The 14,238-nt window shown below is 54.8% G+C and overlaps 1 protein-coding gene across 1 annotated transcript in view; it reads right to left on the reverse strand.

The window, feature by feature from the left end:
• Positions 1-14,238, reverse strand: part of OGA (O-GlcNAcase) — a 194,010-nt gene that overhangs the window by 27,149 nt on the left and 152,623 nt on the right. Inside the window, exon 14 of the mRNA XM_068264825.1 lies at positions 1,184-1,376. Coding sequence (XP_068120926.1) covers positions 1,184-1,376 — 193 coding nt within the window. The remainder of the gene's footprint in view (positions 1-1,183; positions 1,377-14,238) is intronic.

The raw sequence follows: 14,238 nt of genomic DNA on the forward strand, positions 1-14,238 counted from the left end.
CACCATGGTCTGTATTATTATGTATCTTGTATATTGGTGTACACCATGGTCTGTAATATTATGTATCTTGTATATTGGTGTACACCATGGTCTGTATTATTATGTATCTTGTATATTGGTGTACACCATGGTCTGTAATATTATGTATCTTGTATATTGGTGTACACCATGGTCTGTATTATTATGTATCTTGTATATTGGTGTACACCATTGTCTGTATTATTATGTATCTTGTATATTGGTGTACACCATGGTCTGTATTATTATGTATCTTGTATATTGGTGTACACCATTGTCTGTATTATTATGTATCTTGTATATTAGTGTACACCATGGTCTGTATTATTATGTATCTTGTATATTGGTGTACACCATGGTCTGTATTATTATGTATCTTGTATATTGGTGTACACCATTGTCTGTATTATTATGTATCTTGTATATTGGTGTACACCATGGTCTGTATTATTATGTATCTTGTATATTGGTGTACACCATTGTCTGTATTATTATGTATCTTGTATATTAGTGTACACCATTGTCTGTATTATTATGTATTTTGTATATTGGTGTACACCATGGTCTGTATTATTATGCACCCCATGTTAGTTTCTTACTTTACACAGAGCCAAGGAATAGGTTACCGCTTTATAAATCAATAACAAATATTGCTCACAGCGGCAACTGGGAGTATTTCTGTTTGCTTTTGTCTGGGGGTCCCAGCAGTGGGCGGAGCACTAATCTTATAGCGCGTACACACGCCATACTTCCGCAAACGACGGGTCCGCCAGACCATCCCACTGAGCGGATGTTCTGCAGACAGAAGCACGTGTGATGCGCTGTCGGCAGACCGATGAGGCTGAGTGGATCTGTCAGAAACAGCCTCATCAGTCTACAGACAGCGCATCACACGTGCTACTGTCCGCCCAGTGGGAGGGTCTGGCGGACCCGTAGTTTGCGGAAGTATAGCGTGTGTACGCACCTTAACTAACGTGCTATCAATATTTGATAATATATCGCTCATAATCGACTTGTAGCAGTAATGACTTCTATGCACAGTCAGTTGACATCATTAGATAAAGTTATAGAATTGTTCATAGAAATCTTGTGCCAATAAGAAACCTTAGAGGCGTACAACAAATATTCCATATTAGGACACATGAAATGAGGTGTGGGACGTTACCTCTGCTTCTGAGAGCTCTTTATCCCCCTCCGGCTTGCTGTACTTCTCCTGCATAAAAGGGATCCAGGAATGTTTGCACTTGGAGAGGTACGGAGCAGCATCCGCAGTCGCCATGGCATAGCCACAGATCCCGTCATCATCTTCCAGCACAAAGCAATAGTCCAGACTGTGGGACAGGAGCCCTCCTACCATCCTGCAGGAGACAAGCATACACTCAGCAATAGTCCGGGCTGTGGGACAGGAGCCCTCCTACCATCCTGCAGGAGACACGCATACACTCAGCAATAGTCCAGGCTGTGGGACAGGAGCCCTCCTACCATCCTGCAGGAGACAAGCATACACTCAGCAGTAGTCCAGACTGTGGGACAGGACTCCTCCCACCAGCCTGCAGGAGACATGCATACACTCAGCAATAGTCCAGACTGTGGGACAGGACTCCTCCTACCATCCTGCAGGAGACAAGCATACACTCAGCAATAGTCCAGGCTGTGGGACAGGAGCCCTCCCACCAGCCTGCAGAATACAAGCATACACTCAGCAATAGACCAGGCTGTGGGACAGGACTCCTCCCACCAGCCTGCAGGAGACAAGCATACACTCAGCAATAGTCCAGACTGTGGGACAGGAGCCCTCCCACCATCCTGCAGGAGACACGCATACACTCAGCAATAGTCCGGGCTGTGGGACAGGACTCCTCCTACCATCCTGCAGGAGACAAGCATACACTCAGCAATAGTCCAGGCTGTGGGACAGGAGCCCTCCCACCAGCCTGCAGAATACAAGCATACACTCAGCAATAGACCAGGCTGTGGGACAGGACTCCTCCCACCAGCCTGCAGGAGACAAGCATACACTCAGCAATAGTCCGGGCTGTGGGACAGGAGCCCTCCCACCATCCTGCAGGAGACAAGCATACACTCAGCAATAGTCCAGACTGTGGGACAGGACTCCTCCCACCAGCCTGCAGGAGACAAGCATACACTCAGCAATAGTCCAGACTGTGGGACAGGAGCCCTCCCAACAGCCTGCAGGAGACACGCATACACTCAGCAATAGTCCGGGCTGTGGGACAGGACTCCTCCTACCATCCTGCAGGAGACAAGCATACACTCAGCAATAGTCCAGACTGTGGGACAGGACTCCTCCCACCAGCCTGCAGGAGACAAGCATACACTCAGCAATAGTCCAGGCTGTGGGACAGGACTCCTCCCACCAGCCTGCAGGAGACAAGCATACACTCAGCAATAGTCCAGACTGTGGGACAGGAGCCCTCCTACCATCCTGCAGGAGACAAGCATACACTCAGCAATAGACCAGGCTGTGGGACAGGACTCCTCCCACCATCCTGCAGGAGACAAGCATACACTCAGCAATAGTACAGAATGTGGGACAGGAGCCCTCCCACCATCCTGCAGGAGACACGCATACACTCAGCAATAGTCTGGGCTGTGGGACAGGACTCCTCCCACCAGCCTGCAGGAGACAAGCATACACTCAGCAATAGTCCAGACTGTGGGACAGGACTCCTCCCACCAGCCTGCAGGAGACAAGCATACACTCAGCAACAGTCCGGGCAGTGGGACAAAACTCCTCCCACCAGCCTGCAGGAGACACGCATACACTCAGCAATTGTCCAGACTGTGGGACAGGAGCCCTCCCACCATCCTGCAGGAGACACGCATACACTCAGCAATAGTCCAGGCTCTGGGACAGGAGCCCTCCTACCATCCTGCAGGAGACAAGCATACACTCAGCAATAGTCGAGACTGTGGGACAGGAGCCCTCTCACCATCCTGCAGGAGACACGCATACACTCAGCAATAGTCCGGGCTGTGGGACAGGACTCCTCCTACTATCCTGCAGGAGACAAGCATACACTCAGCAATAGTCCGGGCTGTGGGACAGGACTCCTCCCACCAGCCTGCAGAATACAAGCATACACTCAGCAATAGTCCAGCCCGTGGGACAGGAGCCTTCCTACCAGCCTGCAGGAGACAAGCATACACTCAGCGATAGTCTGGGCTGTGGGAAAGGACTCCTCCCACCAGCCTGCAGGAGACATGCATACACTCAGCAATAGTCCAGACTGTGGGACAGGACTCCTCCCACCAGCCTGCAGGAGACAAGCATACACTCAGCAATAGTCTGGGCTGTGGGACAGGACTCCTCCCACCAGCCTGCAGAATACAAGCATACACTCAGCAATAGACCAGGCTGTGGGACAGGAGCCCTCCCACCATCTTGCAGGAGACAAGCATACACTAAGCAATAGTCCAGGCTGTGGGACAGGAGCCCTCCCACCAGCCTGCAGGAGACACGCATATACTCAGCAATAGTCCAGGCTGGGGGACAGGACTCCTCCCACCAGCCTGCAGGAGACAAGCATACACTCAGCAATAGTACACACTCTGGGACAGGACTCCTCCCACCAGCCTGCAGGACACAAGCATACACTCAGCAATAGCCCAGGCTATGGGACAGGACTCCTCCCACCAGCCTGCAGGAGACACGCATACACTCAGCAATAGTCCGGGCTGTGGGAGAGGACTCCTCCAACCATCCTGCAGGAGACAAGCATACACTCAGCAATTGTCCAGACTGTGGGACAGGAGCCCTCCCACCAGCCTGCAGGAGACAAGCATACACTCAGCAATAGTCCGGGCTGTGGGACAGGACTCCTCCCACCAGCCTGCAGGAGACAAGCATACACTCAGCAATTGTCCAGACTGTGGGACAGGAGCCCTCCCACCATCCTGCAGGAGACAAGCATACACTCAGCAATAGTCCAGACTGTGGGACAGGAGCCCTCCCACCATCCTGCAGGAGACAAGCATACACTCAGCAATAGTCCGGGCTGTGGGACAGGACTCCTCCTACCATCCTGCAGGAGACAAGCATACACTCAGCAATAGTCCAGACTGTGGGAAAGGACTCCCCCCACCAGCCTGCAGGAGACAAGCATACACTCAGCAATAGTCCGGGCTGTGGGACAGGACTCCTCCTACCATCCTGCAGGAGACAAGCATACACTCAGCAATTGTCCAGACTGTGGGACAGGACTCCCCCCACCAGCCTGCAGGAGACAAGCATACACTCAGCAATAGTCCGGGCTGTGGGACAGGACTCCTCCCACCAGCCTGCAGGAGACAAGCATACACTCAGCAATTGTCCAGACTGTGGGACAGGAGCCCTCCCACCATCCTGCAGGAGACAAGCATACACTCTGCAATAGTCCAGACTGTGGGACAGGAGCCCTCCCACCATCCTGCAGGAGACAAGCATACACTCAGCAATAGTCCGGGCTGTGGGACAGGACTCCTCCTACCATCCTGCAGGAGACAAGCATACACTCAGCAATAGTCCAGACTGTGGGACAGGACTCCCCCCACCAGCCTGCAGGAGACAAGCATACACTCAGCAATAGTCCAGACCAGGCTTTCTCAACCAGGGTTCCCTGGAACCCCAGGGTTCCTTGAGGACTCTGCAGGGGTTCCTTGGCATTTTACCCCATCGTGGAGGAAGTATAATAGAGCACACTATAATAGGTGGTACTGTAACAAGAAGCACTAAATTGGGGGGTCAGGAGACAGTATAATGAGTGGCAGTGTAATAGGAGGTAGTGAAAGTAGCAGCCTAACCTATTTAAAGACCATGCCTCCTGAAAAATAAATGTAGGGGTTCCTCGAGACCAAAAAAATTGTTTGCAGGGGTTCCTTGAGATCCAAAAGTTATTTACAGGGTTCCTCCAAGGTAAAAAGGTTGAGAAAGGCTGGTCCAGACTGTGGGACAGGAGCCCTCCCACCATCCTGCATGAGACAAGCATACACTCAGCAATAGTCCAGGCTGTGGGACAGGAGCCCTCCCACCATCCTGCATGAGACAAGCATACACTCAGCAATAGTCCAGCCTGTGGGACAGGAGCCCTCCTACCATCCTGCAGGAGACAAGCATACACTCAGCAATAGTCCAGGCTGTGGGACAGGACTCCTCCCACCAGCCTGCAGGAGACAAGCATACACTCAGCAATAGTCCAGACTGTGGGACAGGACTCTTCCCACCAGCCTGCAGGAGACAAGCATACACTCAGCAATTGTCCAGACTGTGGGACAGGAGCCCTCCCACCAGCCTGCAGGAGACAAGCATACACTCAGCAATTGTCCAGACTGTGGGACAGGAGCCCTCCCACCATCCTGCAGGAGACACGCATACACTCAGCAATAGTCCAGGCTGTGGGACAGGACTCCTCCCACCATCCTGCAGGAGACAAGCATACACTCAGCAATAGTCCGGGCTGTGGGACAGGAGCCCTCCCACCATCCTGCAGGAGACAAGCATACACTAAGCAATAGTCCAGACTGTGGGACAGGACTCCTCCCACCAGCCTGCAGGAGACAAGCATACACTCAGCAATAGTCCAGGCTGTGGGACAGGAGCCCTCCTACCATCCTGCAGGAGACAAGCATACACTCAGCAATAGACCAGGCTGTGGGACAGGAGCCCTCCCACCATCCTGCAGGAGACAAGCATACACTAAGCAATAGTCCAGGCTGTGGGACAGGAGCCCTCCCACCAGCCTGCAGGAGACACGCATATACTCAGCAATAGTCCAGGCTGGGGGACAGGACTCCTCCCACCAGCCTGCAGGAGACACGCATACACTCAGCAATAGTCCGGGCTGTGGGACAGGACTCCTCCTACCATCCTGCAGGAGACACGCATACACTCAGCAATAGTACAGGCTGTGGGACAGGACTCCTCCCACCATTCTGCAGGAGACAAGAATACACTCAGCAATAGTCCAGGCTGTGGGACAGGAGCACTCCTACCATCCTGCAGGAGACACGCATACACTCAGCAATAGTCCAGGCTGTGGGACAGGAGCCCTCCCACCATCGTGCAGGAGACAAGCATACACTCAGCAATAGTACCGACTGTGGGACAGGACTCCTCCTACCATCCTGCAGGAGACAAGCATACACTCAGCAATAGTCTAGGCTGTGGGACAGGACTCCTCCCACCAGCCTGCAGGAGACAAGCTTACACTCAGCAATAGTCCAGGCTGTGGGACAGGAGCCCTCCCACCATCCTGCATGAGACAAGCATACACTCAGCAATAGTCCAGCCTGTGGGACAGGAGCCCTCCTACCATCCTGCAGGAGACAAGCATACACTCAGCAATAGACCAGGCTGTGGGACAGGAGCCCTCCCACCATCCTGCAGGAGACAAGCATACACTAAGCAATAGTCCAGGCTGTGGGACAGGAGCCCTCCCACCAGCCTGCAGGAGACACGCATATACTCAGCAATAGTCCAGGCTGGGGGACAGGACTCCTCCCACCAGCCTGCAGGAGACACGCATACACTCAGCAATAGTCCGGGCTGTGGGACAGGACTCCTCCTACCATCCTGCAGGAGACACGCATACACTCAGCAATAGTCCAGGCTGTGGGACAGGATTCCTCCCACCAGCCCGCGGGAGACAAGCATACACTCAGCAATAGTACAGGCTGTGGGACAGGACTCCTCCCACCATTCTGCAGGAGACAAGAATACACTCAGCAATAGTCCAGGCTGTGGGACAGGAGCACTCCTACCATCCTGCAGGAGACACGCATACACTCAGCAATAGTCCAGGCTGTGGGACAGGAGCCCTCCCACCATCGTGCAGGAGACAAGCATACACTCAGCAATAGTACAGACTGTGGGACAGGACTCCTCCTACCATCCTGCAGGAGACAAGCATACACTCAGCAATAGTCCAGGCTGTGGGACAGGACTCCTCCCACCAGCCTGCAGGAGACAAGCTTACACTCAGCAATAGTCCAGGCTGTGGGACAGGAGCCCTCCCACCATCCTGCATGAGACAAGCATACACTCAGCAATAGTCCAGCCTGTGGGACAGGAGCCCTCCTACCATCCTGCAGGAGACAAGCATACACTCAGCAATAGTCCAGGCTGTGGGACAGGACTCCTCCCACCAGCCTGCAGGAGACAAGCATACACTCAGCAATAGTCCAGGCTGGGGGACAGGAGCCCTCCGACCATCCTGCAGGAGACAAGCATACACTCAGCAATAGTCCAGCCTGTGGGACAGGAGCCCTCCTACCATCCTGCAGGAGACAAGCATACACTCAGCAATAGTCCAGGCTGTGGGACAGGAGCCCTCCCACTATCCTGCAGGAGACAAGCATACACTAAGCAATCGTCCAGGCTGTGGGACAGGACTCCTCCCACCAGCCTGCAGGAGACAAGCATACACTCAGCAATAGTCCAGCCTGTGGGACAGGAGCCCTCCTACCATCCTGCAGGAGACAAGCATACACTCAGCAATAGTCCAGGCTGTGGGACAGGAGCCCTCCCACTATCCTGCAGGAGACAAGTATACACTAAGCAATAGTCTAGGCTGTGGGACAGGAGCCCTCCGACCATCCTGCAGGAGACAAGCATACACTCAGCAATAGTCCAGCCTGTGGGACAGGACTCCTCCTACCATCCTGCAGAAGACAAGCATACACTCAGCAATAGTCCAGGCTGTGGGACAGGAGCCCTCCTACCATTCTGCAGGAGACAAGCATACACTCAGCAATAGTCCAGCCTGTGGGACAGGACTCCTCCCACCAGCCTGCAGGAGACAAGCATACACTCAGCAATAGTCCAAGGTTGTGGGACAGGACTCCTCCCACCAGCCTGCAGGGGACAAGCATACACTCAGCAATAGTCCAGGCTGTGGGACAGGAGCCCTCCCACCAGCCTGCAGGAGACAAGCATACACTCACCAATAGTCCAGGCTGTGGGACAGGACTCCTCCGACCAGCCTGCAGGAGACACGCATACACTCAGCAATAGTCCGGACTGTGGGACAGGACTCCTCTCACCATCCTGCAGGAGACACGCATACACTCAGCAATAGTCCAGGCTGTGGGACAGGAGCCCTCCCACCATCCTGCAGGAGACAAGCATACACTCAGCAATAGTCCGGGCTGTGGGACAGGACTCCTCCCACCAGCTTGCAGGAGACAAGCATACACTCAGCAATAGTCCGGGCTGTGGGACAGGACTCCTCCCACCAGCCTGCAGGAGACAAGCATACACTCAGCAATAGTCCAGGCTGTGGGACAGGACTCCTCCCACCAGCCTGCAGGAGACAAGCATACACTCAGCAATAGTCCAGCCTGTGGGACAGGAGCCCTCCCACCATCCTGCAGGAGACAAGCATACACTCAGCAATAGTCCGGGCTGTGGGACAGGACTTCTCCCACCAGCCTGCAGGAGACAAGCATACACTCAGCAATAGTCCGGGCTGTGGGACAGGACTCCTCCCACCAGCCTGCAGGAGACAAGCATACACTCAGCAATAGTCCAGGCTGTGGGACAGGACTCCTCCCACCAGCCTTCAGGAGACAAGCATACACTCAGCAATAGTCCAGCCTGTGGGACAGGAGCCCTCCTACCATCCTGCAGGAGACACGCATACACTCAGCAATAGTCCAGCCTGTGGGACAGGACTCCTCCCACCAGCCTGCAGGAGACAAGCATACACTCAGCAATAGTCCAGGCTGTGGGACAGGAGCCCTTCCACCATCCTGCAGGAGACAAGCATACACTCAGCAATAGTCCAGGCTGTGGGACAGGACTCCTCCCACTAGCCTGCAGGAGACAAGCATACACTCAGCAATAGTCCAGACTGTGGGACAGGAGCCCTCCTACCAGCCTGCAGGAGACAAGCATACACTCAGCAATAGTCCAGCCTGTGGGACAGGACTCCTCCTACCATCCTGCAGGAGACAAGCATACACTCAGCAATAGTCCAGCCTGTGGGACAGGACTCCTCCTACCATCCTGCAGGAGACAAGCATACACTCAGCAATAGTCCAGCCTGTGGGACAGGAGCCCTCCTACCATCCTGCAGGAGACACGCATACACTCAGCAATAGTCTGGGCTGTGGGACAGGAGCCCTCCCACCATCCTGCAAGAGACAAGCATACACTCAGTAATAGTCCAGGCTGTGGGACAGGAGCCCTCCCACCATCCTGCAGGAGACAAGCATACACTCAGCAATTGTCCAGACTGTGGGACAGGAGCCCTCCCACCAGCCTGCAGGAGACAAGCATACACTCAGCAATTGTCCAGACTGTGGGACAGGACTCCTCCTACCATCCTGCAGGAGACAAGCATACAATCAGCAATAGTCCAGACTGTGGGACAGGACTTCCCCCACCAGCCTGCAGGAGACAAGCATACACTCAGCAATAGTCCGGGCTGTGGGACAGGACTCCTCCCACCAGCCTGCAGGAGACAAGCATACACTCAGCAATTGTCCAGACTGTGGGACAGGAGCCCTCCCACCATCCTGCAGGAGACAAGCATACACTCAGCAATAGTCCAGACTGTGGGACAGGAGCCCTCCCACCATCCTGCAGGAGACACGCATACACTCAGCAATAGTCCAGACTGTGGGACAGGACTCCCCCCACCAGCCTGCAGGAGACAAGCATACACTCAGCAATAGTCCGGGCTGTGGGACAGGACTCCTCCCACCAGCCTGCAGGAGACAAGCATACACTCAGCAATAGTGCAGACCAGGCTTTCTCAACCAGGGTTCCCTGGAACCCCAGGGTTCCTTGAGGACTCTGCAGGGGTTCCTTGGCATTTTACCCCATCGTGGAGGAAGTATAATAGAGCACACTATAATAGGTGGTACTGTAACAAGAAGCACTAAATTGGGGGGTCAGGAGACAGTATAATGAGTGGCAGTGTAATAGGAGGTAGTGAAAGTAGCAGCCTAACCCATTTAAAGACCATGCCTCCTGAAAAATAAATGTAGGGGTTCCTCGAGACCAAAAAAATTGTTTGCAGGGGTTCCTTGAGATCCAAAAGTTATTTACAGGGTTCCTCCAAGGTAAAAAGGTTGAGAAAGGCTGGTCCAGACTGTGGGACAGGAGCCCTCCCACCATCCTGCATGAGACAAGCATACACTCAGCAATAGTCCAGGCTGTGGGACAGGAGCCCTCCCACCATCCTGCATGAGACAAGCATACACTCAGCAATAGTCCAGCCTGTGGGACAGGAGCCCTCCTACCATCCTGCAGGAGACAAGCATACACTCAGCAATAGTCCAGGCTGTGGGACAGGACTCCTCCCACCAGCCTGCAGGAGACAAGCATACACTCAGCAATAGTCCAGACTGTGGGACAGGACTCTTCCCACCAGCCTGCAGGAGACAAGCATACACTCAGCAATTGTCCAGACTGTGGGACAGGAGCCCTCCCACCAGCCTGCAGGAGACAAGCATACACTCAGCAATTGTCCAGACTGTGGGACAGGAGCCCTCCCACCATCCTGCAGGAGACAAGCATACACTCAGCAATAGTCCGGGCTGTGGGACAGGAGCCCTCCCACCATCCTGCAGGAGACAAGCATACACTAAGCAATAGTCCAGACTGTGGGACAGGACTCCTCCCACCAGCCTGCAGGAGACAAGCATACACTCAGCAATTGTCCAGACTGTGGGACAGGAGCCCTCCTACCATCCTGCAGGAGACAAGCATACACTCAGCAATAGACCAGGCTGTGGGACAGGAGCCCTCCCACCATCCTGCAGGAGACAAGCATACACTAAGCAATAGTCCAGGCTGTGGGACAGGAGCCCTCCCACCAGCCTGCAGGAGACACGCATATACTCAGCAATAGTCCAGGCTGGGGGACAGGACTCCTCCCACCAGCCTGCAGGAGACACGCATACACTCAGCAATAGTCCGGGCTGTGGGACAGGACTCCTCCTACCATCCTGCAGGAGACACGCATACACTCAGCAATAGTCCAGGCTGTGGGACAGGATTCCTCCCACCAGCCCGCGGGAGACAAGCATACACTCAGCAATAGTACAGGCTGTGGGACAGGACTCCTCCCACCATTCTGCAGGAGACAAGAATACACTCAGCAATAGTCCAGGCTGTGGGACAGGAGCACTCCTACCATCCTGCAGGAGACAAGCATACACTCAGCAATAGTCCAGGCTGTGGGACAGGAGCCCTCCCACCATCGTGCAGGAGACAAGCATACACTCAGCAATAGTACCGACTGTGGGACAGGACTCCTCCTACCATCCTGCAGGAGACAAGCATACACTCAGCAATAGTCCAGGCTGTGGGACAGGACTCCTCCCACCAGCCTGCAGGAGACAAGCTTACACTCAGCAATAGTCCAGGCTGTGGGACAAGAGCCCTCCCACCATCCTGCATGAGACAAGCATACACTCAGCAATAGTCCAGCCTGTGGGACAGGAGCCCTCCTACCATCCTGCAGGAGACAAGCATACACTCAGCAATAGACCAGGCTGTGGGACAGGAGCCCTCCCACCATCCTGCAGGAGACAAGCATACACTAAGCAATAGTCCAGGCTGTGGGACAGGAGCCCTCCCACCAGCCTGCAGGAGACACGCATATACTCAGCAATAGTCCAGGCTGGGGGACAGGACTCCTCCCACCAGCCTGCAGGAGACACGCATACACTCAGCAATAGTCCGGGCTGTGGGACAGGACTCCTCCTACCATCCTGCAGGAGACACGCATACACTCAGCAATAGTCCAGGCTGTGGGACAGGATTCCTCCCACCAGCCCGCGGGAGACAAGCATACACTCAGCAATAGTACAGGCTGTGGGACAGGACTCCTCCCACCATTCTGCAGGCGACAAGAATACACTCAGCAATAGTCCAGGCTGTGGGACAGGAGCACTCCTACCATCCTGCAGGAGACAAGCATACACTCAGCAATAGTCCAGGCTGTGGGACAGGACTCCTCCCACCAGCCTGCAGGAGACAAGCATACACTCAGCAATAGTCCAGGCTGGGGGACAGGAGCCCTCCGACCATCCTGCAGGAGACAAGCATACACTCAGCAATAGTCCAGCCTGTGGGACAGGAGCCCTCCTACCATCCTGCAGGAGACAAGCATACACTCAGCAATAGTCCAGGCTGTGGGACAGGAGCCCTCCCACTATCCTGCAGGAGACAAGCATACACTAAGCAATAGTCCAGGCTGTGGGACAGGACTCCTCCCACCAGCCTGCAGGAGACAAGCATACACTCAGCAATAGTCCAGCCTGTGGGACAGGAGCCCTCCTACCATCCTGCAGGAGACAAGCATACACTCAGCAATAGTCCAGGCTGTGGGACAGGAGCCCTCCCACTATCCTGCAGGAGGCAAGTATACACTAAGCAATAGTCTAGACTGTGGGACAGGAGCCCTCCGACCATCCTGCAGGAGACAAGCATACACTCAGCAATAGTCCAGGCTGTGGGACAGGAGCCCTCCTACCATTCTGCAGGAGACAAGCATACACTCAGCAATAGTCCAAGGTTGTGGGACAGGACTCCTCCCACCAGCCTGCAGGGGACAAGCATACACTCAGCAATAGTCCAGGCTGTGGGACAGGAGCCCTCCCCACCAGCCTGCAGGAGACAAGCATACACTCAGCAATAGTCCAGGCTGTGGGACAGGACTCCTCCCACCAGCCTGCAGGAGACACGCATACACTCAGCAATAGTCCGGACTGTGGGACAGGACTCCTCTCACCATCCTGCAGGAGACACGCATACACTCAGCAATAGTCCAGGCTGTGGGACAGGAGCCCTCCCACCATCCTGCAGGAGACAAGCATTCACTCAGCAATAGTCCGGGCTGTGGGACAGGACTCCTCCCACCAGCTTGCAGGAGACAAGCATACACTCAGCAATAGTCCGGGCTGTGGGACAGGACTCCTCCCACCAGCCTGCAGGAGACAAGCATACACTCAGCAATAGTCCAGGCTGTGGGACAGGACTCCTCCCACCAGCCTGCAGGAGACAAGCATACACTCAGCAATAGTCCAGCCTGTGGGACAGGAGCCCTCCCACCATCCTGCAGGAGACAAGCATACACTCAGCAATAGTCCGGGCTGTGGGACAGGACTCCTCCCACCAGCCTGCAGGAGACAAGCATACACTCAGCAATAGTCCGGGCTGTGGGACAGGACTCCTCCCACCAGCCTGCAGGAGACAAGCATACACTCAGCAATAGTCCAGGCTGTGGGACAGGACTCCTCCCACCAGCCTTCAGGAGACAAGCATACACTCAGCAATAGTCCAGCCTGTGGGACAGGAGCCCTCCTACCATCCTGCAGGAGACACGCATACACTCAGCAATAGTCCAGGCTGTGGGACAGGACTCCTCCCACCAGCCTTCAGGAGACAAGCATACACTCAGCAATAGTCCAGCCTGTGGGACAGGAGCCCTCCTACCATCCTGCAGGAGACACGCATACACTCAGCAATAGTCCAGCCTGTGGGACAGGACTCCTCCCACCAGCCTGCAGGAGACAAGCATACACTCAGCAATAGACCAGGCTGTGGGACAGGAGCCCTCCCACCATCCTGCAGGAGACAAGCATACACTAAGCAATAGTCCAGGCTGTGGGACAGGAGCCCTCCCACCAGCCTGCAGGAGACACGCATATACTCAGCAATAGTCCAGGCTGGGGGACAGGACTCCTCCCACCAGCCTGCAGGAGACACGCATACACTCAGCAATAGTCCGGGCTGTGGGACAGGACTCCTCCTACCATCCTGCAGGAGACACGCATACACTCAGCAATAGTCCAGGCTGTGGGACAGGATTCCTCCCACCAGCCCGCGGGAGACAAGCATACACTCAGCAATAGTACAGGCTGTGGGACAGGACTCCTCCCACCATTCTGCAGGAGACAAGAATACACTCAGCAATAGTCCAGGCTGTGGGACAGGAGCACTCCTACCATCCTGCAGGAGACAAGCATACACTCAGCAATAGTCCAGGCTGTGGGACAGGAGCCCTCCCACCATCGTGCAGGAGACAAGCATACACTCAGCAATAGTACCGACTGTGGGACAGGACTCCTCCTACCATCCTGCAGGAGACAAGCATACACTCAGCAATAGTCCAGGCTGTGGGACAGGACTCCTCCCACCAGCCTGCAGGAGACAAGCTTACACTCAGCAATAGTCCAGGCTGTGGGACAGGAGCCCTCCCACCATCC

This window comes from Hyperolius riggenbachi, unplaced genomic scaffold, assembly GCF_040937935.1.
Source record: "Hyperolius riggenbachi isolate aHypRig1 unplaced genomic scaffold, aHypRig1.pri scaffold_171, whole genome shotgun sequence".
In the NCBI taxonomy this organism is placed as follows: Eukaryota; Metazoa; Chordata; class Amphibia; order Anura; family Hyperoliidae; genus Hyperolius; species Hyperolius riggenbachi.